Source organism: Oreochromis niloticus, linkage group LG3 (genome assembly GCF_001858045.2).
Source record: "Oreochromis niloticus isolate F11D_XX linkage group LG3, O_niloticus_UMD_NMBU, whole genome shotgun sequence".
Classification (NCBI taxonomy): Eukaryota; Metazoa; Chordata; class Actinopteri; order Cichliformes; family Cichlidae; genus Oreochromis; species Oreochromis niloticus.
The window spans coordinates 30,547,447-30,574,144 of record NC_031967.2 but is presented as its reverse complement, the minus strand read 5'-3'; the positions used below and the strand labels follow the sequence as shown (position 1 = coordinate 30,574,144).

General features: G+C 41.2%; 2 protein-coding genes across 5 annotated transcripts in view; one reads left to right on the top strand and one right to left on the bottom strand.

Annotated features, from left to right (window-relative positions):
- The window catches only part of si:dkey-172j4.3 (diacylglycerol kinase delta), a 90,286-nt gene extending 76,818 nt beyond the window's left edge, over positions 1–13,468 (top strand). For all 4 annotated transcript variants that reach the window (XM_005458612.4, XM_005458610.4, XM_025904650.1 and 1 more), the window contains 10 exons: positions 84–180; positions 309–416; positions 554–667; positions 2,052–2,186; positions 2,874–3,037; positions 4,307–4,412; positions 4,649–4,738; positions 7,053–7,166; positions 7,355–7,469; positions 9,513–13,468. In XM_005458612.4, coding sequence (XP_005458669.1) covers positions 84–180; positions 309–416; positions 554–667; positions 2,052–2,186; positions 2,874–3,037; positions 4,307–4,412; positions 4,649–4,738; positions 7,053–7,166; positions 7,355–7,469; positions 9,513–9,565 — 1,096 coding nt within the window. In that variant the 3' untranslated portion in view covers positions 9,566–13,468. The remainder of the gene's footprint in view (positions 1–83; positions 181–308; positions 417–553; positions 668–2,051; positions 2,187–2,873; positions 3,038–4,306; positions 4,413–4,648; positions 4,739–7,052; positions 7,167–7,354; positions 7,470–9,512) is intronic.
- A 1,535-nt stretch (positions 13,469–15,003) lies between these two features.
- On the bottom strand, positions 15,004–26,155 carry zgc:92429 (cysteine and histidine-rich domain-containing protein 1). The gene is made up of 11 exons (XM_005458614.4): positions 25,146–26,155; positions 24,537–24,586; positions 24,374–24,430; positions 23,080–23,234; positions 22,698–22,801; positions 20,938–20,990; positions 18,529–18,599; positions 17,939–18,041; positions 17,352–17,471; positions 16,079–16,141; positions 15,004–15,632 (listed from the first exon to the last, which is right to left on the bottom strand). Exons 1-11 carry the CDS (start codon positions 25,207–25,209, stop codon positions 15,198–15,200), a joined length of 1,275 nt encoding a protein of 424 aa, XP_005458671.1. The 5' UTR covers positions 25,210–26,155; the 3' UTR covers positions 15,004–15,197.
- Positions 26,156–26,698: the final 543 nt, after the last annotated feature.

The window sequence follows — 26,698 nt, the reverse complement described above, 5'->3', positions numbered from 1 at the left end:
TTTTAGATTTTATGGTGTTTTTTAGTTGCACTTTGTTTATCATATTGTGTTTAGGCCTGACTGGTTTGCTTTTCCCTCTGCAGTAGTCGCACCAAGAACATGATGTGGTACGGAGTCCTGGGGACCAAAGAACTGGTCCAGAAGACGTACAAGAACCTAGAGCAGAGAGTTCAGCTGGAGGTAAAAAACAGGCGTACATGAACACACACCCAACGGTTTTGTTTAGGGAAACAAATGTCTGTCAGCTGTTTTCTGCAAACCTGCTGAGTTTTCCTCGTCTTGAAGCGTCTCCTCTCCTCTATCCACAGTGTGACGGGGTTCCAATGTCTCTGCCGAGTCTGCAGGGCTTGGCTGTCCTCAACATCCCCAGCTATGCAGGCGGTATCAACTTCTGGGGAGGCACCAAGGAGGACAATGTGAGTGCTGTGCAACAGAGCCTTCAGAAGCATTCTTAGTAAAAAGAAAAGAAAAGAAATCAGAATTTTTACTTTACATTTCGAATTCATCTAAATTTGAAGCTGACTGTGTTTGATTTTATCGCGTGCACCTCCAGAACTTTGGCGCTCCATCTTTTGATGATAAGAAGCTGGAGGTGGTGGCGGTGTTCGGCAGCATGCAGATGGCCATGTCCAGAGTCATAAACCTACAGCACCATCGCATTGCACAGGTAACACACACGCATGTAACACTCTTACCTTTATAATGTCTGACAGAGCCTTTTTAAAACCTCTTCCCTACATCAGCGTCTTAGTTTGGCTTTCAAAAGGACACACTGAGCAAGTTAAATCACTGTTAAGGTTGGCTGAGACGGTGAAGGTCCACACGATTTCAGGACCTGCAAACGCTGCACATCAGCTCTTATCAGAGGTTGAGGTTTAATAACGTCCACAACAGGAAGCAACAAAAAACAAACTGGAATCATATCCCGTGGCCGTCACTTTCTGCACCAATAAAAGACAAATATCAGTAGCAAATATTTAATTTCCACCCTGAACCAACAGCTCAAGGAATCTTGTTTAACCTGCAGCTGAAGGGCTGATCCTTACAGTATATAAATAAAAACTGTCCACAGTCATCTACATATGAAGGATAATAAAGGAGCCTGTGGAGTAATTATAATATTAAATGGAGTCACAGTGTTTACATGAATGTGCAACATCAGTAATCTAAAAATGTATATTCAGATTAAAACAGCCTTTGAGTAAGCTACACACCACAGATATTTTCATACACTGGCATTTATTTTAAATAAGATAATATTTAGTGGGAATAAGTGGGATCTGCCAGGTGCCCACTGTCCCCAAAACCGGCTTGTTGCTTGTTTTCACTCACTCTGGTCATGGCCCCTCCCTGAACCTGGTTTCTGCAGGTTTCTTCCTGTTAAAAGGGAGTTTTTCCTTCCCACTTTCGCTAAGTGTTTCCTTTATTGTTGCAGGATCTTTACCCTACAGTTTAAAGCACCTTGAGGTGACTTATTTTGATTTGGCACTACATAAATAAAATTGAATTGAACTATCAACAGATGTTTTTCACTGGGAGTTGAAGCCCTTGGTGGCATCTGTGGCACTTCAACATAGTAGGCCTGGTATTATTTCCACTGTGCTGTTATCATGAATTCTTTCGGCTAGGATAATACTGTTAATTTAATAACAACTAATGACAAGGATCTTTTTGTGGCTGGTGAGCTTTCTTGGTTAGTACAAATTATCAGGCCTTGCTGATTTGGAAAAGGGACACCGTTTCCTATCAGGCAGTAAAAATACTGCTAGGCAAAATTTAGTAAACAAAAGAAATAACAGGCTTGCGATTGGTCACAAAGTCTTGTTGTTTCACTTGAATTAAGAGTTGTTTGTTCTGAGCTTTGAGGGCTGTAAAGAGGTATAAAATCCAACCAAGGAGAGGCCCAATCCTTAAACTTGCTGGTTTTTCACATGAATTGCTCAGTGTTCATCAGTAGAGGGCAGAGGAGGTCAAGTGAAGGGGTTAGCTGGTAAAAAGCACTCAAACCCCCGCATCTGACAGCTGCTGTTTTCTGCTCTGCCGCTTCTCAGTGCCGCCAGGTGAAGATCACTATCCTGGGTGAGGAGGGCGTTCCCGTGCAGGTGGACGGAGAGGCCTGGATCCAGCCGCCCGGCATCGTCAAGATCATCCACAAGAACCGCGCTCAGATGCTCACGAGAGACCGGGTGAGCGCTGACGCACACATAAAAAACCTGCCACCTGACAGTTTGCATACACATGTCTGTGGCATGCATGTTAAAACCGGCAGTGGCTGGAAATACTCCCTTTTCCTTTCATAAATATTGCAGCTGGACATCCACTCAGCGCACTGCCCGTGTTGTTGATTCTTTCTATTTTGGGATTTCTTAAATCACATCCATACCCACTGTTTGTTCTCCCTTCGTGCTGCTCAAACCTCTGAGAGCTCTCTTGAGCCAAGCACATTTGGGCAGTTTGTTTCCATGGTTTCCCCTCCTTAAGCACCACAGAGTTGGCTCGCTGGTTTTATCCTCCCTAAATGCGGCTTTTATTCAGTGAAATAGTGACAGTTATGTCTCGGGTAAATCTTTTCCCTGCTGGTCGCCTGCTCGAGGCACGATTATTGGCGAGTTTTTAAATTAAATTCATAATGAAACACTTTTCTTCCTTTGCTCCTTCATGAGATTAAAAAGATGTCTTTGCTCTTCTATATTAGTCTTAGACGTGAAATGAAATGCACCCTGACATTTATTTCTACAAACCGCACAGTAACTGACAGGGGAGCTGTCAGACATCGGGTGGCTCTTGGATTTGATTTTGTTTGAAATGGACTTCCCTTTCAAAGATGGCTCAGCAGCACTAGCTTGGCTGAACGTTGATCTCTTTACAACCAGGCGTTTGAGAGCACGCTAAAGTCGTGGGAGGACAAGAGGAAGATTGACAGCTACCGCGCCAGCAGGCCCCGCCTTAACTCCCAGCAGTCCATGGAGTACCTGACCGAGGAGGAGTGCGCTCAGGTTCAGCAGCTGGGCATGGTGGCCGACACGCTCATCAACAAGTAGGCACCGCTTCAGATTTTCTCCTCTCGTCTCGACTGTTCCACAGTTAATTAGTGCGCACTGACGCCACACAGTGGTTATAAAAGCTGGATGCTCTTTTGTGGTCAGAAGAAAATTTTGAAAATACAAAAATTTAGCACTAAAACTGAAAAACACTTCTGAGATGGGTTGTAGGACGTGTTATTCGTCAGATACGACAAACGTGCTCGAAAAGCCTGCCAGACGTGGTGTGTTGGCATCCACTCGGCAAAAGTTTACCTTTAATAAATAAATAAGTCTTCTAATTTATTTATTACCCAATCACATGTCAAATATCTATCACTCTTTAAATGGATAATTTCTTCACAGGAGTTCACATCTGGACAGTTGTTGTGAAGGCAGAATCATTTTTAAATGATTTTAGTCATGTGAAGGCTAAATATCTGTAGGAAAGAAAAGGAAACTACCGCAGATTCTGATCTAGTAGGTTTGCCTCGAATATGTTAAGACGTGTTTGATTATTTACATCAGGGGTGTCCTGCAGGTTTTAGATGTGTCCTTGTTCCAACACAGCTGATTTAAATGGCTAAATTACCTCCTCAACATGTCTTAAAGTTATGTAGAAGCCTGTTAATGAACTAATCATTTGATTTAGGTGTGTTGACCCAGGGTGATATGTAAAACCTGCAGGACACCGGCCCTTGGGGCCTGGAGTTCCCCACCCCCAGCTCTACATTATTTTAAAATATATCATTCAAACACTGCAAACAGCTCAATCTAACTGAGCTGCATCCGTCTGTGTGTGGAGACCATAAAGGGGTAATTTCCTCATCCCACCGCAATTAACTGGCTTATTTGCAAACTTGGGTTGAGCTTGTCTCCGTTGCACTGATGAGCTGTTTTATTCCTCTTTTTCACATTTGCAAACAAGTAGTGTCCCTCTGCTGCTCCTCCTTCCTGTCTCAGTTTGCCTGGTTTATGATGATGTCTTCGGTTATGTCTCAAAACTGCCTTCCTTTCAGGATGATAAATATTTTAATTACATTTGTAAACTTGTCTCAGATGTGGAGAAATGTTCGTAAAGGGAATTTCAATTCAAGAGAGATGTGTTACAAATAATTTAAGCGCACAGTAGAAGATGCTCCGGTTATATTTGAGGAAGAGGCAATACAATAATAGACAATAAAAGAAAGTAAATTCAGAGGCGGGTACATATCAACAGGCTAAAGCAACCATAATTGTGCTTTTCTTTTTTTTTTCTGACCATTTCCTGCTTTGTCCCTGCCCAGAATCCGTGAGGCGGCCAAGACCCACAAGCTGGTGGAGCAGGAGTTGGCTCACGCAGTCAACGCCACCGCCCTGGTGCTCACAGAGGCCAAACTGTCCAGCCCTGAGGTAAGACACCGAGGCGGAGAGCGGAGGATGAGCAGGGGAACAGATGAATGGGCAGATGGGGGAGTTTATTGAGGGCACAAAATGTCCAGATTTTCATAAATATGCTCAGATTTCATGTCAATTTAAAGGCTGTTAAATTTGCAGCCTGTTAACCTGAACTCCATCAGTGATGTCACCTCAAGGACGACGTATGTCTTCAAAACAGTCACTTTGAAATTTTTTTTTTTTTTTTCCAGTGTCTGAGTCGCAGCACAGCAGTGGAAATTGTCAACAGCAGTAAAGTCCTCCAGGCTGAGACCAGGATGCTGCTCGATGGAAAACTACTGGTACGCCTCAGCCGTTCATCCCTCTCATCTGTCCGTTCTTTGTTTCCCTCCTTGTTTGCGTTCGGTCCTTCATTTCCTCTGAAGCCGTTCAGATATTCCATCTCATATTTCAGCTTCTGCTGTTCAACATGTTTGTTCAGTTTGTGTTGGCTGTAGCTTTAAAGAAATCTCAGTTTAAAGCAGTGGTCCTTTGTGCAGACATAATGAGAACTCTGCATACAACTACAATTCTAGAGGACACTCATGCCTACAAGTTTTTATCAGCTAGAAATTATTTATGAAAGAAAAATGTCTTTGCTTGTCATTGTTGCATCGCAGCAAGGAGGCCGTTGGTTTGAATCCGGACTGACCCTGAATTTGATCACACACTGGGGCAGATCAGCCTAACCACCCAAAAAGATGTAACATTAAAACGAAGTTGTTCAAATATGAAACCATTCGTTTGTTGCCAGTCTGCTTTGTCACTGACTGTCGCTGCTGGACAATCAAGCTGACCGTGTAGGTAACCCTCTAGCGCATTTTCTGCCCTGTCATAGGTCAGTCAGGCGCATTGTTCATTCCCATTGGTAGTCAGGAGGCTGCGTTCACACTGGAAGCAGTTTGCTCGTTGAAGCTGATTGCTGGTCACTTTCGAGCAATCACGACTTCCAATATATTTATTAACAGATCATATGTCATATATCCTTCACTCTCATTGGAAGTCGCTTCAGGCACTTACCTGGAAATACAGAGAAGTTATCTCAGGTGGTGGTTATTTCTGGTCACCACATCACTGCAAATCACTTCCAGTGTGGATGTGGCTTTAAAGTTGACATTAGTTTAACTGCTTGTTAATTTATTTGTCTTATTTTGCCCGACATTGCTACAAGTTACCTCTTTTTTCCCCCTCATTGTTCTTCCTGTGTGTACACCTGATAAGAAATAAAGACTAGAGCATGGCTCAACAAAGACCAGAAGGAACAACTCCCTTTGCAGAAAACATGCTCTGACTTTGACGGGAACAGAAAGAGTGCCTTGACTGGCACCTTCAATAAACAGTTCCCGTAAATAACTAGTTTCAGTGTCCGCAGTAATGATGAGACCTCTTCCTGATGGCCGTCTAGGCAGAGTTGAAAAGAAAAAGCTTAATTTGAGTCTGGCCAATAAATGGAAAAGGAAACTGTGGGGAAAGAACACAAGCACTGGACGGAGGAAGATTGGAAACTAGCCTTACAAACCCATTAATCTAAAGTTTGAGGAGTTGTGGTCAAAACAGAACATTTGTGAGCTGTGGAACAAATAAATAGGTGCTGGAGGAGTTCAACAATAACTTTAAAACATGGTGGAGAAATCCGATAGTTTGGTTGCAGAGGGGAGGAAGGTTTGTGTAAGAGAAATTAATCTTGAAACAAGGGAGGATATTGCTCCATTTTTCAACACGAGCCATACCCTGTGGCGATGCCAGTTTCCTCCTACAACAGGAAAATGATCCAAAACAAAGCTCCAAACTGTGTAAGAACTATTTCAAGAAACAGTCAGCTGGTATTCGGTCTATGTCCAGTGCAGTCACCAGATCTCAGTCCCACGGAGCTGTCGTGGGAACAGCTTGACTGTATGGTGTGTCCAGACATTTCAACTTGTGGGTGGCACTTCATGCACAGTTGGATAAATTGAACAATCCTTTGTTCAAAGCTAGAGGGACAAACTGAGAACAGTGTTAGTGCATGCTGTATGGCTCATAGCGGTGCCAGACAGCATTGGCTGATGGCTCAGATGATCGCCTCCTGCTCATCTTTCTGGTAGCACATTTAAGTTGTTTTAGTCTTGCTGCAAGCCGCCTTGCAACCTACCTCTACTTCTTTTGATGCTGTCTTTAACACGTCTACATGTTAGAAACTGCTAGATACAAATATCCTGGGGATGCAGTTTAATCTGCTTCCTTTTTTGAAGTATCTAAAACACATTTTTAGTTAATAAACAGGGTTTAACTTTCACTTCCTTTAACACTGAATGGTGAACCACAGGTAGTGATTTTACTTCCGTAAACTTCTTTTGATGAGAGAGATGAAATGAAGTGAACATGTGATGATTACACAGATAGGTAGTGCAGAAAATATTAGCAAGATATACAAAATATTTTTCCTTTTTAAGAAATTCGAAGTAACCACTGTTGACACATTAACAGGTGTTTTTATGCATTTGTGAATCAGAAGGGGTCAAAAACGTGCATCGAGACAGAACAGGTGTTGACTTTTTACCGACTTTCAGAGGGTTAAATGTCAAATGTCCCATTCTGATTATAATTGAACTCTTCTTCACCTTCTCTCTGTCTCAGTCTGAGTCTCCAGAGCGAGAGGAGCTTCGCTTGACTTTGAACAGCCTCAGCGCCGAGCTTCACAAGCTGGATGACATCCACTGGATCTGCCCGCTCATGCAGTGCACCGAGGAGGTGGGATGGGATGCAGTGTTTGTTTGTGTCAAAGAGAAGCCGTGGCATTATCGCAGACTAACAACCAGCAAAGTGCCACAGTGTCACTTCTGTTGCTCAGTAGCAGCCCATCTGCCTTCACTGACGACTTTCACATATCAAAATATCCCTCACTGTGTACCCATCAATGTCTTTGCTCGTATTTTTAGGACTCGGTGAGGAGCAGCACTAAGAGCAGCAGCAGTATGAAGCTTAAGATCATACCTAAGGGGAAGAAGGAGAGAGAGAAGCTCCACAAGCAGAAGTCCAACAGTTCTCTCTCAGGTAAAAGATCTCAGCATGTCAGCATGCTAACAGTTAAACTAGTTTGTTGACCACAGCAGGAACAAATTTATTGTGATCGTGTCCAAACGTTTCGCAGTCTCGTTGCCTTTGAAATGGTTGCTTTGAAGACTGGGAGCACTCGCAGCCAGTTGTCGTCTTCGAAGCAACTTTGGTGCGTCAACACATCAATAAGATGCTGATTAACTATAATAAATCAGCAAAACCTGTTGCCATCTTCATGCACAGAAATTCACATTAACTACTTGCGTTGAGAGTTCAGAACCTCATAAATTTAGAAATTTCTAAATGTCTTTTAAAGAGTCACAAATAGTGACGCAGTTGCTTCAGGACGGCAATGTAAATGCAAAATGGCACAGTCAGTTGGGAACCAGTCAGTCGTACTCCCTATTGCAAAAATAGATGGCAGTTATTTGCAAATCTTGGCCAATCTGTCTGAGAGTGACTGCAGTCAGTCGGAGATCGGAGACAGGTTGCCTCCCACCACAACTTGAGCAATAGCCTTGTGCTTGAGTGTTCGCCCAGACGAGGTTGTCAGTTGCAACTCTTGACATTTGTCATTGTCAGCAAAAATATTGAAAGCAATCATTGGGCAACCACCAGAATTTTAAATATTTTTTTTTTCCCCCAAAGTCGCAGAGACTTTACCGTCCTATTTTCACTGTAGTGTGACCGAGCCATTAGCTGTGTTTGTTCATTTCTTTGGGATGTGGGTTACAGCAATACAATGACCAAGGTGTTGTCTAGACCAGGTCAGCAACCTTCAACATCAAATGAGTCATTTTAGCCCCTGCTGTCCAACAATGAGAGAAAAAGGAGCCGGCGGGCGGCCAGGGGGAGGTTTCATCTTGGAGCCGAAAGTATCGACCTGAGAAACCTCTGGCCTAAGATTAAATGAAACTTTCTGAAATTAAACTGACTGAAAAAGCTCTCAGTGTGCTGTGCAGCAACACTTATGCGTTCCTGTCCTTTGTCAAGGACAAACTACAATTCTACTGAAGTTTTGTAATCAGAATACCTTATTAATCCCTAGGGAAATTATGGATTATGTAGTACTTCTTGGTTATAGTAAAAGAAAACAAATGCACATATTAATAGTCATGATAGTCATGAAAAAAAAAAAAATCTTTTCCTTGAACTTTAAATACTGAAAGGGAAGGTTAAGTTTGTGTCAACATGCATTTTGTTGACCAAAAGCTCTTTTTCTGTCTTCTTGGGTTTAGCAGAACTAAACAGTGACTGACCTCAGGCTTTTAAACCTAGTAAGGAAAAACACAAAATGAATCATCTTTTATCTCTATTATCTTTTCATAATCAGTGATTTGATCCTGTCCTGATTTGATCTCCTCATTATAAATTGGCTGGTGTTAATACAAACTTGAACAACGCAAGCACGTCCACACCAAATAAAAATTGATGCATGCAGTATAGGAGTGAACAGGTCCTGTCCTGTGAGGATGATTTGAAAGACGGATACGTTTTTGGGGTTTTTGGTGCAATAAATGGAAGCGTTAATCGTTTTTTTCTTCACTTGGTATCTGTCATGTATATAAGTCACAGTGCCCACCATGGAACTATAAAAATGACCCTTTCACGAGGAGAGGGTTCTGCATGTCTCCAGGACTTGGATCATTTTCTGGTGGATCGGTTACAGCTATACTGAGTCAGTCATGCCCATTTAGAGTTTTTCTTTTGTTTGTTTGTTTGCAGTGGTTACTCCCGCTGGGCAAACCATTTAATTGATTTTAACCACATAATCAAACTCTGGAAACAGACCACAAAGGATCAAGTTTGCCAAACAAACAGCAGCTAGCATTTTTCTTCAATTACACATCAGTGAGCAACAAAAAGAGAGGCGGGGGATGCTGTCATTGTTCAAGGTCCTGTTGTCCTTAACAGCAATTTACTCCAAGAACTAAAGGAAGAGGCTTTAGTCGGTTTCAGCCTGCTTTTATTTTAAAAACACCCAGTTATTTGTCTTTTTAAGCAGGGGCAGGTTTTTATTGTTTTCTGTTTCTTCCACAGGAACCTGGGATATCAAAGGCGGGATCACTGAGGCAGATTCTTCAGGCAACTGAAGTCCTGCACGAGGTGCTTTATTACCGACCCCGTTACTCTAAAAACCAGGTGTGAGGAGCACCCCTCCTGCCCTTACCTCTAACCACAATGCCCAGTGGCTTGACAGAGGTGTTTCCTCCCAGTATAGGATTTATTTTATTTTTTACGTGGGTCGAGGGGGGGGATTTTATTTTTCCTCCCTGTTTCTGTTGAATCTTTTCCAAAGGGCCCTGGCTTTGCATCGCATTGCTTCACCACTGGCGCTCTGCTTCTGGTTCGGTAGATGTGGCCAGCAGCGAATCAAACTGAAATCAAGGCAGGCGTGGAGCAACAACGTCCTTCCTCGCTTACGTTTTTTTTTTTTCCGTGACCAAGAAATGTGTTTACGTGGTGCTCTCCTTGCATGTTGAGTTCAGCCATATTATTTTATATGTACAATCATAAGTTGTTACAATCTTTTAACTTTAATTGTTTTATTTCTGAACTTCTTGAATCGCCTTTAGACGTTGATTAAGACTGAGTATTTATTCCGTGATGCTACTGCTATGAGAACTCCGACGCAACAAATCAACAAAATGAACAAACTGAAACATCTCGACCTTACCGTCTACTGAACTGGAGAATCTCTTATATGTTGCAAAAAAAATATACTGAGGAATGTACTTGTACTAACCTGTGAATGATGATGATGTTAAATGATAAATCGTATATGATTTTACAGAGGTTCTATTGTTGTGGTTCTAAAGTGGTTCTTAATAGGCTGTTGTGTGGCTTGTGTGGTCCGAGGCTATGCAGCCATGGTGCAAAACGAAAATAAAAACTTTACTGAGAGTCATTTCATCTGGCATTCAGCCCTGTGAAAAGATCTGACTGTGGGATTTTTAAAGTACACTCTTTTGGTTATTATCGAGGTCTAAAATGTGGCTTATGTGGGAGTTAAATATTTCTTCCCACTGTGCAGTTTTTCAGTTGTTCTGTGAACCACTATGAGGCACAGTACCAGATGAAGTGACTTGATAAGAGCAGATATTTTTGGTAGTGTCTGGTAAATGCGTTTACAGAAGGAGGAAGCATCAAGGATGCACACAAATAAAACATTACAGCTACTCAGTATATTACTAATACTTTGCCATATTCATGATTGTATATGTAATATAAGAGTCAGTGGATATTTGACTTTGCCTTGTTGTGGTTAAAAGCTATTATTATTATTATTGTTATTAACATTACAAAATGTATATCTATTTTTTTGTATATCTTATTTTCCCAATGGTAACCTGTGAAGCTGTTCTGGCTTTGCTGCTTCCCCCTTTGACAAACTCTTTGGCCACCATGCATATAATCAAGCCAATTACTATTGTTATGTGTGTCCCCGCATGCATACTTAGCCTTCCTTCGCCTCACAGTGGATATTGCCTCATGAAAATGATGTTTTGTTTTGTTTTTTAATTTAAGTTTTGGGGTTTTTTTGTGTGTTTGTTCAGACCAGCAACATTTGTGAATGTTACTTTTGTTTTAAACCAGACTGGTTGGAGTTTAACTGAAAAGCAGGAGTTAGTTTAGCAAAAAAAAAAAAAAAGACAAAACACTTACTTACATACTTACACCCTGCATATTGTAAATTTTGTCAAGCAATGTATCAATAGTGTATTATTTGAGTACCTAAATTGTTGTTCTGCTGTTTGGAAATCCCTGAAATCGAAAATTGTTCTTTTACAATACTCCAGAAATTTGTTAACCCGTTTACTGTTTCTTTTTCCTACTAGCCTAAAAGTGAAATACATGATCCATCAACACACACACAAAAAAGTTAATAATAAATATGAGGGAAAAGAGAATGGACAAATATGTTGGAATATCAGTTTTAAACCACCAAATACTCCTATCAATTACAGCATAAAAAATCCTATAATCATTTCAACCCACAAGTATTTCTGTGCAACTAGGAATTGCAGTAACATTCAAGCCGACTAGTCCAGTACATCTCTACAAGAGACCGTGGCAATGGATCCGATAATTGCTACTCAAACAGCACGTTCTTTGTTAAGCAATCAAATCTAACTTGTGGCAGGATTTGACATTTTCCGTCTTTTTTCAGAAGCAAAGCTAAATTTGTAAACAGCAATAATAATAAAACATCTCTCTTACCTAGCAAAAAAAATGAATTTCATAAAATGTCACAATTTTTACTACCAGGATGTAATAAAGAACATTCACTAGCTAACCTTTACCTAAGTTTTAATGCAAGTTTAGCTAACACTAGCTTAATCTTACAGTACAAGTTAGCTATACTTTTTTTTCTTTACACTCAAATTTTCACATTTATTGGGCTAAACTATACCATGAGACATAGTTACTGGCAAGTGTTTGATTGTCAGAATGTAAGAAGGAAGGAAGGAAGAAAATTAAAACAAAATGAAATGCTAGCTATTTCAAGCTAGCAATATGATGCAGTGGTTGTTAGATGTTTTTTCATATGAAGCCTACATATTCTTAATTTATAACTAAACTGCTTTGAAAACTAGAAAATGGACAAAAATGTACATTCACAATCTCACTTTGACTCAGGTCTGTTAAAATAAAGTTGTTTCTGCATCAGCTTTGCTTCATTTACACAGAAGTGCTCGGTTGTTGAGTTCGGACGTCATTTTCCACATTTATTAAACTCCTTTACCAGACAGAATAACTGTGAGGCGTTGTAGATGTAGGATTGTGCTACTGTATCCATAGTGTGCCAGCTTACGCTCTACACCTTAGAGGCTTTCGTGGTGTTGTGCCAAGTTTGTACTTTTGTGGGTTATGAGACATACAATAACGTGTGCGTGATTGAGCGATGGCGCTCACGTGCACTTGAGATGCAGGAGTTGTTGTATGTCATATATTTCAAAGTTTACTGTATTTTGCCTTGCACTTTATCAAGAGGTTAACTTGATTGGGGGGGTAATCACGTGTATGTGTGTGTGTGTGTGTGTGTGTACGCTAAGATTTCACGTGTTTACAGGGTTGTTTTTTTTTTTTTTAATCGATGAATGAAATCTTTTTATTTATGAAAAATGTATACGGACATAAGTGTTTCGATAAAGTGTGATATATGTAACCAATCATAAAAAAAATGATGAATATATGGAGATGTATACACAAATGTTTATTACATTCGTGGCTGTACAATTGCTCCAACAGCAGCTCAACACCATTTGACACCAATGTTATTCGTGACTGTGTCATTTTACCATCACAGCGATGTCATTTAAACATCCTTACCCCAATTGGTACGCTATCCCAAAGAAGAAGAAAAAAAAGAAAAAAGTTATACTAAATTTATTCTAACTTCAAACCAAAGTTATTTAAAATATAATCCAGTGTTATTTACAGACTACTAACACAAAGAAGTTGTTCAGCTTGTGTTGAGCCTTTTTTTTTTTTGGTGAAATTTTTGTGTATAATTTTTGATTTGGTTTGTGTTGTGCTGAAAATTACCGCAAAGATGTTGGGGAACATAATATATGGAAGCCATTTTGGGACAAGTAATTGCTTATTTATTGCTCTTAATTAAATATCTCCTAGTTTTTTGTTTTTTCTTTTATAGCGTTTGTTTTTTAAACTTTTTTTCTGATGTCGCAAACTGAAACTCTTCCAAAGGAGTTACATGAAGCTGAAAAGAAAAATGCTAGCAAAGGAACTGAAATGAATCCACAGATTACAAACACTCTGCCATGTTTGTGCAACAGTATTCCATAGATGACATTTGTGAACGCACCCCTGATTCTGAACAGCCTATATATTGAGACAGTGCTGGAAGCCAGACTAGATGTTGCACGACCTTGTACGTTGCGAGGTGTTTTATTGTGTTATCATGTGCAGTTTGTAACAAAAACAAAGTCAGTGCAACCCTCTGGAGATTAAATGAATTATTGAAGTGTGAATCTTGTGTGTTGCTTTATTTAGTAACCGTGTGATTTGCGTTGCTCTTGCGCCTTCGAGTGTTTATTTTCCAGGTTAAGAAAAGTTCTCGGTGTGCTTTAATCAAAGTAGGTCACAACTAAAGGTAAAGACTTAAATAGTATTTTCACTATTATCTACCCACTTAAGCAGTGACACAGTACCTGAAAGTTGATTTTTCTGGCTGTATGTATATTTTTACACTTGATAAATGACTTTGATGTCTGTGCATAGTTAAAATTATCTTTTAGTTTTTGGAGGAGTTTCTTAATTTCTGTATTTTAGCATCTTTTTACAATAACATGCTTCTGTGGCACAAAGGATTGCGCTAATCGAGGTGTTGGTACCGTGATAGCACCGGGTTAGACCCCCGTTGGCCGTCACTACTTTAATTTTTCTTGTCATAGATTCAACACTGTACTCAAAACATTCCTTAGAAACATTTGGTCCATGATGGCATACACATAGCTTCTGCAGATTTATCCACTGCACATCTGGGATGTGAATCTCTCGTTCCACCACATCCCCAAGTTGCTCTATTTTATTAAGATCTGGATCTATGGAGGACATATCCCAATCCAAGTGAACAGTGAACTTGTCATGTTTAAGAAACCAGTTTGAGATGACGTTAGCTTTGTGACATGATGTGCTACCCTGCTGGAACAAGTTCCAGAAGTTTTGGTCATAAAGGAATCGACATGGTCAACAACAAGACACAGGTAAGACTGTGGTGTTTAGATAATATCCTCTAATAGTACACCAACACCACAGCAGCTTGATACAAGCCAGGATAGAATGATGCTTTCTTGTTGTAGTAAAACTGGGGACTCATCAGATGAGGCAACATTTTTCTTATACTGTCCAATTTTAGCAAGCCGGCGTGAAATGTAGTTTCAGTTTCCTGCTCTTAGGTGACAGAAGTAACTCCGACTTCTGGGAAGTCTTCTGCTTCCCATCTGCTTCAAGATATGGGTGTTCAGAGATGCTCCTCTGCATACCTTGGTTTTGACCAGTGGTTATTCGAGCAGTCTGGCTGTTCTCCAACAAACTCTGGCATCAAGGAGGCATTTTCACTCAGAAAACTGCCGCTGATATTTTCCTCATCTTGTTTACTAGCCACGCTTGCTCTAAACAATTAGCCCACATGCTGTATGTTCTTTGTTTGGCTGTAGTAAAGCCAGTCAGTGAGTAATACTGTGTAGGCTGCTCTCACAGATGTACAATAGGCTTATAATAATGAAAACAAAGTGTGGAAATACAATTTAAGCATGAGTCATAAACTAAAGGCTAGTCTGACCTAAACTGTTTTATTTACAGCACCAGTGGATAAGCTAATGATTCATTACAGGCTTTTGAAAAAATCATTAATCTTTCTGCTTAAAGCCCAGGGGACTTGTGATGGATATCAAGTCTTTATAACATTGATCCAGCTATTTATCTGTAATGAATGTAGCCAACAGTGGTGAAATGCTACCAGTCGGTACACATACAAAAAGAAACAACACCCCCAACACAAATCTAGAAGTAGAAACTGACATAGAAAACTTTATTTCTTCAGTTTTGTCTTTACATCATTCTCCATATCATGGTCATTTAAACACGTCTCATTGGGGTTTGTAGTTAATAATTATTATTTCAGAAATAAATATGTCCTATGTTATAAAAATCTCTTTTGATTTTCTATTTCTAAACCACAAAGAAATCTGCAGTTTCTCACTCTAGTTCTGGCATGTCTTCATATCCTTCCTCTTCCTCCTGCCTCCTCTGCTCTTCTAGCTTCTTCCTCTCCTCCTCCGCTTTCATCCGCTCCTCCAATGCCCTCTTCATCTCCTCCTCCACCTCCTTCCTCTTTAACTTCTGCCTCTCCTCCTCCTCGTTCTTCTTCTGATTTTCGTCCTTCTCTGCCTTTTTATTCTTGGGCGTGTCATAGGCCCACTCCTCGTCTGAGTCGCTGATGTCGTCATCATCGATGTCCCAACTGGGCTGGTGCGACTCGTTGGATTCGATGAACGGGTCATCTGCGGGCTCAGGCTCAGGTTTGTAGTTCGGGTCCTCCAGTTTGCCCCAAGCCACTTGGTCGGCCTTGCGGAGGTTTATCTCCAGTTTAGATGGGACCATACTGACCGAGCTGTGCTTCACGTTGATCACCTGCAGGTAAGAGAAATTCAAACTTTGGATGGACAACATTCAAGTGCAATCTAGTTTAAATGTGTTCATCAGAAACGTGTGAACCGATAACTAATTAACCACCGCATATGCTAATGATTATGATCACGATTATATTTTTAAGAAACTCTAGTTGCAACTGAATTACTTATTTCTAAACTTCAGATTATGTTTAGGTGCTCACAGCACTCCACTGCTGAGGAAAGGTCCGTCTAGCGTAGTTAGTCGGACACAAAGTCTTCATCTTCCTCTTTCTCTCCTAAATACTTTTTTCCAACCACAGCCAGAAAAACCTGCCAAACAAGAGTCGGGCGCTTTGTGTGCCCACCATCCTCAAACCTCAGTTCATTCACTGATCTTTGAACATGAGCTCAAATGTACCAAGTGTAAGTGGGAAAGGTAATTCCCAGCAGACAGCAGATACTTACCCCCCAGAGGTGGAACTCTTTCTTGAAAATCTTATTGTTCTCAAACTGGATTTGACACGAGAGCTAAAGAGAGGACAGAAGACAGAGAAACGGTGTAGGTCGTACTGCATAAATCTTGAGTTAGACCTTGATTATTAGTCCTGGAACTAAAGTTAAAAATAGAACTTCTTAGCAAAATTAGTAAAAAGCTTGAAGAAGCTTGGCTTGTCTGTCCCTTTTCGACTTCCGTAATCAAAGGTAGAGTACAACCCTGTCCACATCTAACAGTTCAGTTATTGGGCATCGCCTTTTTGCTCACAGTCGGTCAAAAATGCACATTTACACTACTCTCCCGAGAACCCCTTCGTAGTCACTTTGGTCGCCCGCCTCAGAGCTGAGAGAAGCTTTTCGATAATGGTTATTTCACCCTATGTCGCCACATGTCGCTGAGTTTCATTGACTTTCGATGCTCTCTAATTGCTACGGTGTTGCTAATCTTTTTTTTTATTATTATTATTAACAAACTTAACTTCATGTATGTTCAGTATGACCTAAAACTAACGATTGAGCTCATAAAGTCGCCAGAAACGTGTTTTTGGAGGTCACAGAGTCGAGGGCTGCTATCCTGCAGGCTTCTCTATAATGTCAAGTCTATTTCAGTCAGTAGAGTTCACTTCACTCTAAAGAATTAGCACCAATGAACAGCCACTGTGCAGCATACAAGGACCAATCAAATTTCTTTTGCTAACAATGAAGGACTTCAAGAAGTTGCAGCAACCAAGTTGTTATGTTGATGCTGAGGGTGGCTGCGTTCACTCGCAGACAGATTGGTGACAGTTTGCTGTGATTGTGGGTCAGTCTGTGTTAATGAGTGCAACTTTTCTATGACGCATCTCTTTGACCTATGGAAGTTAAAGCACTGATGAGCTTAAACTGTTGTGTAAAAGTAATTTAGTAAAACCTGTTACATAAATGCAGTCACTCTCTAATACACAACATATGCATTGCCGTCTTATTGTGGTTAATAAATTAGCAACATGTGCATCATAGACCCTCTTAAAAATCAATCTCAGAAAGGGTTGCAGGATTGTAATAAATGACTCATTTTTGCACCTCAACAGGAAGTTGAGCTAAATCTCATTAACGCCTGTTCCTGTGCTGAATCTTGATTTGTTAACAGTTAATAAAACCACAAATTATTAGAATAAGCTGCTTATTAATGAGGTTGTCTCTTTACAAAGTCATACTAGATCCAACCACATACGCTGTACACTGTCTGTTTTGTTACACTCACCACAGTCCGGTTGGCCTCTATGCTGGAAAACTCTGGGTTTGCATTCTTGGCGTAAATGGTTACGACGACGCTGTTGCCAGTCTGATGCCAGTCATAGCGACACGCCACCTTCTTCTTGTCCTGCAAACACACACGTGAACCCACACACACTGGTGAGCTGCACAGCCAGACTCTGCTGCGCGACCGAGGAGTGACTCGAAAGGCTGATAATCATAATTATCAAATCTAAATCAAAATAACCCAATGACAGAGAGAAACCTTATTCCTGTCCTGGTTTGAGTATTTGGATTGCTTTAGCTCTCTTCAAGGCCATTTGAATTTGTGGTAAACATGATTCGTTCGACTTGAAGTTTGACTTGTTTTTTGTCTGCTATCACAGATAAATCTTCCCACTCAAGTCTTTGTTTTATAGTGATCAAAAGGACGAATGAGTGAACCGTGCACGCAAAAATAGGTCACTTTAAAGCTTTTTTTGATGTTGTTGTCAGCCCTTGAGATCTGTTTTCCTTTTTCTCTGCAAACTTTGATCCGATCCCCGGTGTCCCACCAGCAGTTTCTCTAGTACATTCTCCAGGTGGTGCATGTACCTGCTTTGGGACCCAGCGGTGTTTCCCCATGGTGCAGCCTTTCTGGTCCAGGAAGGCGTTGAAGTCTGTTGTCTTGATGCAGCAGCAACTCCAGTACTTGTACCTAAACAACAACAAAAAAAGAAAATACAAAGAAATGGTCACAGTTTGTATGAAACAAGCCGTGTCATCCTGGAAACAACAACCCTACGTGATCCCCATGAAATGAGACTAATTCAGTTTTTGTTAGGAAAGCTGCCCAGCAGTAGGAAGCCCAGCGTTACACTTAATGTGATTTAAAAGCAGCGCTTGCAGTTTATTTACTCCTAAAATCTGTTTGTAATGTTGCAGATTTGCTTTAATTACCAATCTTTAATTAACTCTCTTATCTCGACACTTTTATGTTTCTTGCTTTGCGTGCACGGCCTTCAGTTTTGTTTTGTTTACGTCCCTCCTTTGTAGAAGTCAGCTAATTGTTGTTTTTGATACGAGCTATGCAAATAAAGAATGTAATTACGGTTTTGTTACAGCGGATTAGACTTGTTTTTGTTAAAAAATAATAATAAATTATCTCCGGTAAACAAGTGGCAGTGTAGAGTTTTTGTTCTTACCCCTCGTGGAAGACGGGAGCTCCAGGATGGTGGGTGCAGACCTCCATGTCGGTCTGTGGTCCTTGGTAGACCTAAACACAGAAACATAGCACACAATGTAAAGACCGTTGGATCAGTTGGGCATAAAAGATTATGTCTAATCTTAAGTTTTCTTCCATTTTTAAAAGAGTGATATCATATTTTCTGTCCAATAACCGGTGTTCAGCCATATTTAAGTAGAACGGCAAAGACCTTGAAGGGTGAAGTGAAAGGATAGCTCCCTTTTATGTCAGCACTGTTTGTTAAATCAGGTTCCTTATAAAGCAATTAAAGTTAAGGTCATCAGTTCGTTCCTGAATCATAGTAACTTCATAAATAAACATCGATCCTATCCTCAGTCTTTTGTTCCTGAAGTTCTTCCCATTAGAGTTCATTTCATCAACAACCTTTTTTGATTTTTGGACAAAAACAGTATAGTGATACAAACAACAAAACGATGACTAAATAAAAACGAGTACACAAGGAAATCTTTACCTGCCTTATGACAGTCAAAGTATGCGAGTAGTAGCTTCGATTTCTGCCCTTTCAGTGACGTCGTTGGCTCGATTTCAGCCAAGACTAATCTGTTGGTCCTCCATGGTATTTATAATATCTGTCTTCTCACATCTCGAGAATACTGATGATTTAGTGACTGTGCAGTTTTCTTATAGTCCAACTATAGGTGACCATGAAGGAAATCAAACTGTCTTCTTTTCATGTTCTTAGATTTGAAGACATTATTTCATGATCACTTCTATATCGAAGGTCGCGCCATTGTAGTTTTCAGTTGTCAGGACTTTTTTTATTTTTTTTAATTAACACTTATTAAATATTAAGTAAGGCTCTTTCTTTTTCCTTAAACTTGAATTGTCGCCTTTGTATGCGTTACTTGGTGGTTTCAGTATTTATACTTCTGTGCTTTTATATAAGGAGTTTCCAGTCCAGTAGCTTTCTTTCCAAGGTCCTTAGACTAACTTTACCTGGATGACTGAGAACCTACATAGAGATAGTGTGCTTTTATCATGTGATCAAACTGAATGTGAACATGAAAGCTTGGTGTGGTTTGTGAACTGTGATGTTTTACTGTATTTAAAAGGGTTAAAGTTCAAAAGGATGTGAAAACACGGAAGCGATGTGCGTGTCACCGCTCATTTCTCAGTTTCTCCACTCACTCCCTCCATCTTTGGCGACCGATGGTGATGTTGCACTCTCAACCCTTGGGTAAACACTTTTGATCACAAGTCAAGTGGTGGAAGGTGACGGGTCTCCAAACACTTGCAGTCACGCTCAGAGAGATTGGTTAAGGTTTGTGAATAACTACCATCCAATTTATAAATGCAGACAGATCACCAGCATTTTGCCATCAGTCTGAGTGGTCTTTCTGCAGTAGGTGACTGGATTCAGCTGGCTGCCAACTGGTTATATTCCAGTTTACAGTCAAGACTGCCAAGCACCAATGTCATCTGGCAGTTAAATCGCCATCCTGCAGCAGCTATTTACAAATGTGTGTTTCAGATCTGTGAGGTTCTGTCCACAGTCTGGATTCAAGTATGAATTTCTGTGTATGCAGATGGCAACAAATTAGCCATTTTCACTCATTTATCACAGTTAATTGCCTGATTATCACAAACAGGTTGCATGTAATTGCCAACTTGATAACTGATAACCAATTACATACCGACTCCATCTTATTGCACTTTTATCATCGTCTTGACGCACAATTTATTTTCAAGCACAGTATGTATAGTTCTGTGCTTAGGAGTACTGTAGTAATCCCAGATATCCTCATATTTTTATACTGCAAAAGGAAAAAACATAAAAGTAGGTAGAAGCCTTGCATTCACTAGTCCATTTAAAACTAAAAAGCAATCATTGGGCAAACAGCGCCTCCTATACCTGTAACATACTGTAGCCATAAGGAAGCAGCATTTTTCATAAAGTTCTAGTAAATATGAAAGTCAGTCACATGTTTGGAGGCTTTACTTTTGTGTATTTTCTCTACATTTGAGGAAACAAAGAGCTGCTACAGTTAGTACCAGCTGATATGTGTTGTTGTCTGCTTTGTGCACTAGATGGCGCCCTTAATAAACTTTACAGAGGCTGAAGCAGCAGATTGATGGACTGAACTCAAACCAAAGCACAGCAGTGAGGCTGCGTTACTGCCTGGGTGCATCTGAGGGGGCCGGGTCACGTTTTGGGTTGTTTCAACCATCCTATATATTACAAAGCTCCAACCCCACTCCACTATGTTGTGTAATAAATGGTTAAGAAAACTGCCACATGTGTGTGTTATGATGACTACTTTAGTGTGAATCTTTTAAAAGGGGTTAAGTCTCAGCTTTAAGCTCAGATTCAGGCATTAAATCACACAAATGACAAAGAGACACTCACTGTTTTGCATCCTGCGTTTTTGCAGCGGGTCCCGCAAATAACAGCCTGACTCTCTGTTGGAAAGAACAAAAACAGAGATAAGACACTAACAAGTCCAAGTTTTATAATAATTCTAACAGAGCAGTGAGACTGCACGCAGTTTTGACGTATTGATTTGTGCTGCACTGAGGTCAAACTATTCTCAGTGTGCTGACATTTTTTTCTCTCTTTTTCAGAAACGTCTCAATAAAACGGGAAGTGTGCAGCACATAGTTAGAAAAAACTACACTCGGTGCTGCAGTCACATCCAATATGACGTGAAGCTTACACAGCTGCTGCTGAGGTGGTGGAGGGCGGGGAGAGACTGCATTCCTAATATTTTTTCATTGTATCACTCTGATCTGGAGTAAGACTGAGACACGTGCACTCCTGAATCCGCTCTCCGATAAACCCGCCTTACCGGCTCAATCTGACTTTAATTGAATCTGAAAAGTTCACTTTTCCCTGAATGAGAAACACCTGCTAGTGTAGCATCAATATTTCAAACTGTTTCCAATACACGTCGACTCTTCTTTCACTGTTATCGATTTGAGTGCAGCGCCTCGCTTACTTTGCCTCGTTTAAAGATTTATGCACCCGATTTCAGACAAGTCTCAATGCAGAGCTGATTGTTTTGAAGAAAGTTTATTTAAGTGACTTTGAGGTTTTTCCCACACTAACATCTCTAGAGTTTAGAGAGAATGATGTGAAAGAGAAAATCCAGGGAAAAACAATTCACAGGGAGAAAATGTCTTGTTGACACCTGAGCAGAAAGATCAGTCGACTCAAATAACCACTCGTCACAACCAAACTATGCAGAAGAGCATCTCTGAACGCACAACACGCTGAACCTTGAAGCAGAAGACCACACCAACTTTGTGATGCTGTCATGTCAAAATGGACCAAAGTCTCTGAGAAAAGTTTCCAGCAGCTTGTTGAATCTGTTCCACGAAGAGTTAAAGAAGCTGTGAAGGCAACCCACTGATAATGAGATGTACCTAATAAAGTGACCAGTGAGTTAGTATGAAACATTTAAGTACTGACCTCAGAAAAAGGTCAGACTTCAGACTGCTTATGGGTCTGTATGACATCAGTCAGCACAGACATCCCTAACATGGCTTCAGAAGCCCGCCCACCTCCCCGTTCAACCCTTCTGTTTGTGAAGGAGAGCCAACCAGAAGGAGGTTGGCTCAAAGCAGGAAGCACAGGGATTATTTTGAACTGTGAATCATGCAAAGCTACTCTATCAGAGTCCAAAAAGTGATTAAAATGGAGCTGAAGTCTGTCGCTGTTTTTAAAGTTTAATTTCTCTTCTCCACCCCTAAAGAAACAACACTGTAAACCAGGGGTGGGGAACTCCAGGCCTCAAGGGCCGGTGTGACTCGGACCCGGCCTTCTCAGTTTACGTGGGCCGGGTCTTTTGAAGACCCGCTGCTCCCTGGGCACTGCACTGCTTCACTGGGTGAATGGGTTAAATGCAGAGGAGTAATTTCCCTACGGGGACTAACACATACACATTACACATTAGAAGGCCGGAAGTGCGAGGCTATCAAATGGGACAGTCTAGCCTTCAGATTCCAGGCCTGTGGAGAACTTCAAGATATGTTGAGGAGGTTAAATCAGCTGTGTTGGATCAAGAACACATCTAAAGCCTGCAGGACAGCGGCCTTTGAGGGCTGGAGTTGCCCAACCCTGAAGTAAACATTTGTTGCGATTCTTTTAAATGGTGAGCATTTGTGTACCTTTCTTCTCGTTCTCTCCTCTCTTGCTGATGTCCAGTTTCTCCAGCGCCTGAGCCAGCGACGCCGACACCTTGTGGGGAAGTTTGGTCATGGGCTCGTCTGAACTGTGCACACACACACGCACACGTTACAACAGAGAATTGAACACACATATACAAAAGCACGAGCTTGACACACAAGAGTTATGCAGTGAATTATTTATTCCAGCCACGCTTAGCCGACCTCATCGTGACCCCCGTGACCTCCCCCCCATGACTTCGCTGGATAGATAAAGCAAACCGGGACAAACACACAACCTGACAAACTCCAGCGATCACACATGCATCAGAAAAAGAAGGATGCTGATATAAATGAGAGCTGACTGCAGATCTGAAGCACACACCTGGGTCTCTCCTTCTGCAGCATCTCTGCAGATTTGGGGCCCTGATAGATTATCTCTCTGCCGTCGGCGTATTTAATTTCGCCCTTATCCGACGACACCTCGGGCCTCAGAGGCTCCTGGGGTTTCACGTCGCTGTGGCGCCCACGGGTACAGCCCTGCGTTCAAAACCACACGGGTCACTTCAGTCATGCTCTGGATGCCGAAGCTCTGGATGCGATTTAAAGATGTATCAATTCTATTGGCCAGACTCTTTTTTTTAAATAGTTATTTTCCAGCTTTTTAGTTATGAAATAACCATAATCTTGATTTCAGGTTAGTAAGTGGAAATTTCAGGATAACCACTTCATAATTTCAAGATAACCTGAAATTTTAACTTCTGCTAACGTCTTTTTCACTGGCAGAAACTCTAACTTAACTAACTTAACACATTAATCATCATTTTAGACTCATAATCTTGTTACCTTTTAAAATAATCCAGTAGATTTTCAAAATGTACTTTTTTTGCCCTTATAGGGCAGAAGTGATGATACTGATACAGAGTGTGTAAGTATTTGGTAACAGCTGAAAGAATGTACACAATGTTTTTGTATCCATGTTTTTGTTTTTGAGACTTTTCATTGATCTTTAATGTGTGGAAGATTTTTTTTTTTACATTTTTGTGACAGAGACAATCAGGTAATTTGAAAATTACCTGAAATTCTGAAATTTTAACTTGCAGGCAGACACGAGCTTCCATATGTTAAAGACCAATTAAATATACTGTGTACATGCAACTATAAATGTTCATTCTTAGCTCTGTCTGGAAGAATTATTTGTGTATTTATTTTATGTAATTATCTTTTTCAGTGGCTAAATCAACCTCCCATATTGGTTTTTACGTCTTTGCCTGCACTTTTCATCTTTAAATGCCACCTGCATGTTCTGGGCTGAAGATGAAACGTGCCCATCCTGATAAATGGGCAGCAGCTTTTCAAAATAAAACAAACATAGATTTCCCGCTAATTAAGCCCTCACTCATCATTCAGAGCTGACCTCTCTGTCCTGCATGATTAAGCGTGTTTTAATGGCTGAAACAGTATCATACTTCATTACAACACTGCGGTTTCAGTTGGTTTAAAATAAATGTTGGAAATGCCCGGTACTAACTCTCATTAGGTTTCACTCCACTGCTTTTGCTTCCACCTGATTAAACATTCATCAAAAGAGCTCCATGTTTTCTCCTAATTTATTCTCTTTTTTTGGTCATTTCACTATGACAAACACTTCTGGAGCCTGGACCCTGAGCTTGTGTTACCTTGATGGAGAGAAACTCAGAGAAGTCGGTCGTCCTTTTCCTACAGCAGGACCAGCCCTGGAGACACAAACAAACAAACAAACAAACAAACAAACAAACAAACATGTGATTAGCATTGAGTTTTATTCTCCCAATCCAGTCAGACTCTAAGAGGAGAGTTTACCTTCAGTGCATCGTGGAAGATGGGGACTCCAGGGTGGAAGAGGCAGGAATCTTTTAGAGTGGAGATAAAGACAACATGAGTCTGCATATAGACACTCACTGAGATCCCAGCTGCTCACAGGGTCACTGCAGTGTGGAGGTGCTGTGTGTCCCTTATAAGGAAGGAAGATGGCCGTCTCTCTCAGCCACGCTGTCTCAGACTAGACCGTCTCTCTAGCACGGACACAACTTCTATTTGATGTCACGCAAACCGGCGCGTGATTAGTCGGTCTGTCACAATCACAGGTTAATACCCACAGAGCACACTGTTCATGTTTTCTGCACACAATTTGAATTTGAATCGAGTCCAAAAACACTACATTGAAGTAAAACTATTCATGAGTACTCCCTTTCAAAATAAAAGTGCAGAGCTCCTTTTAACGGTGGCTGAAAATTTAGACATCATCATCATCATCATCATGAAGGAAATTCTGTTTCTTCAGAAACCTACAAGCGTCATCTCACACCTAGTCTTCTTCCACTTCAGCTCCAGGTCTTTGATAACAGGATCACCCAGAGTCGCTGTAACAGGTTTAAAGTAAAGGAGCAGACACATGCAGGAGGATCTTACCATCCTTGTTCTTGTCGGGGTCAAACTTCTGCCCACAGCCTTTGTTGTAGCACAGCAGAGCCATGTTGGCCTCGTGGACTGTGATGTCTTCTTCTTCTTCACTCTACAGTCTGCACTGGTTCACTTGGGTTTAGATATGTTCCTCCACACCGGCCGTGTCTCCGGGTCTTAATGCCTCGGTCGGGTCTCCAGAAGTTTCTCCAGCCAGGCAGAAAGGAGAGATCCAGAAGGAGTCGTCGCCTTCTGGAGAAGTGAGAGAAATGGAGAGGAGGGTCTCTGTCTCTCTCTGGTTCAGGCCTGGCTGAATGAAAGATAAAAATAGCAGCTCACCTCCCTCCTACCCCCACGCCCCTCTCTCAATTTACAGCTGTCAAAACTTATCTGGGGGTGGGGGCTGACATTCCTCCCGGTGAGTGTCGGCTGTCACGAACAGGCCTGCCGCGGCCCGGCAGCCGCCACAATAGGACTGCCAACTCCTGGATTTCCTGTCACTCTGTGCTGCTGGATCCACAGCAGAGACAGCAAACCAGTGCTCGAGACGCTGAGAGACATTTTAATTCCACCCTGTGCTGAAACCTCCTCAGTGCTTTTAAGGTGATTGTGTTCCACGTGTGACTCTCAGTGACCGTTAATAACTGGTCTTCAGGGAAGATTGTCCACCACACTTTGGAGCCTGCCGAGCCTCAAACTCATGTGACACGAAGCCATAGGAAGGGAATACTTAATCCCAGTGTGTCCCAGCAAAATGCCACTTCTTTTGTGTACATTTGTACCTCTACAAGACTACAAGACCACATAAAGCACAACAATTTAGGCGAACTGGGTTTTCTTTGTGTGTTTTTTAATGTGCCAAAGCTATCAAGAGATGCCATCATGAATGGAAATGCAGAGGATTTACAACCAAGTGCAAACCACTGGTTACACTCAGGAACAGGAAGTCCAGACAGATGAAACCAAGATGAACTTGTTTCCAGTGCGCCACACCACCTGTCAAACATGGTGGAGGCGTTGTTACGGCATTGGCACATATGCGAGCCAGTAAAACCAGGTCTCGAGTAGTTAGTGATGATGAAGTCTCTGCACACCTCACTCAAGCAACTCCCGAGTTTCTCAAGATAAAGAAACAAAACTATTCCAAATCAGTCACCTGCTCTCAAACCAACAGAGCAGCTTTTTAGCTACTAACTGAAGGCAGAGAGACCCACAACCAACCAGCAGTTAAAGGTCTGTTAGATCATCTCAGTAGGGGAAACCCAGCATCTGTTGATGTTCCCGAGTTTTAGAGTTCAGGCTGTGATTGATTGCAAAAGATTTTCATCCAACTATTAAAAACAATCCTTGTGTTTAAAATGAGTTTATTTGTACAATGACTTGAATTAAAGTCTGCACTTCAATCACATCCGGACTACAACAAACTGTCCTGATACTTATGGACCTAACTGCATCCGTGTGGCAGCACAGCCTGCTCTCCGACTCACATCTCCCCGAGAGGACAGTTAATTCAGCTCAGGCTAACACGGTGCAGGAAGGCATTTATTTATATGCCGGCTTTT

Bases quoted from the DNA above. Each gene is read 5' to 3' on its own strand.
- zgc:92429 (XM_005458614.4), bottom strand. From the start codon at position 25,209: ATGGCTCTGCTGTGCTACAACAAAGGCTGTGGGCAGAAGTTTGACCCC. The intron at 18,042-18,528 runs GTAAGAACAAAA...GTTGTTGTTTAG, and splicing joins GCTCCCGTCTTCCACGAGGG to GTACAAGTACTGGAGTTGCT. The intron at 15,633-16,078 runs GTAAGTATCTGC...TCTTACCTGCAG, and splicing joins AAGAGTTCCACCTCTGGGGG to GTGATCAACGTGAAGCACAG.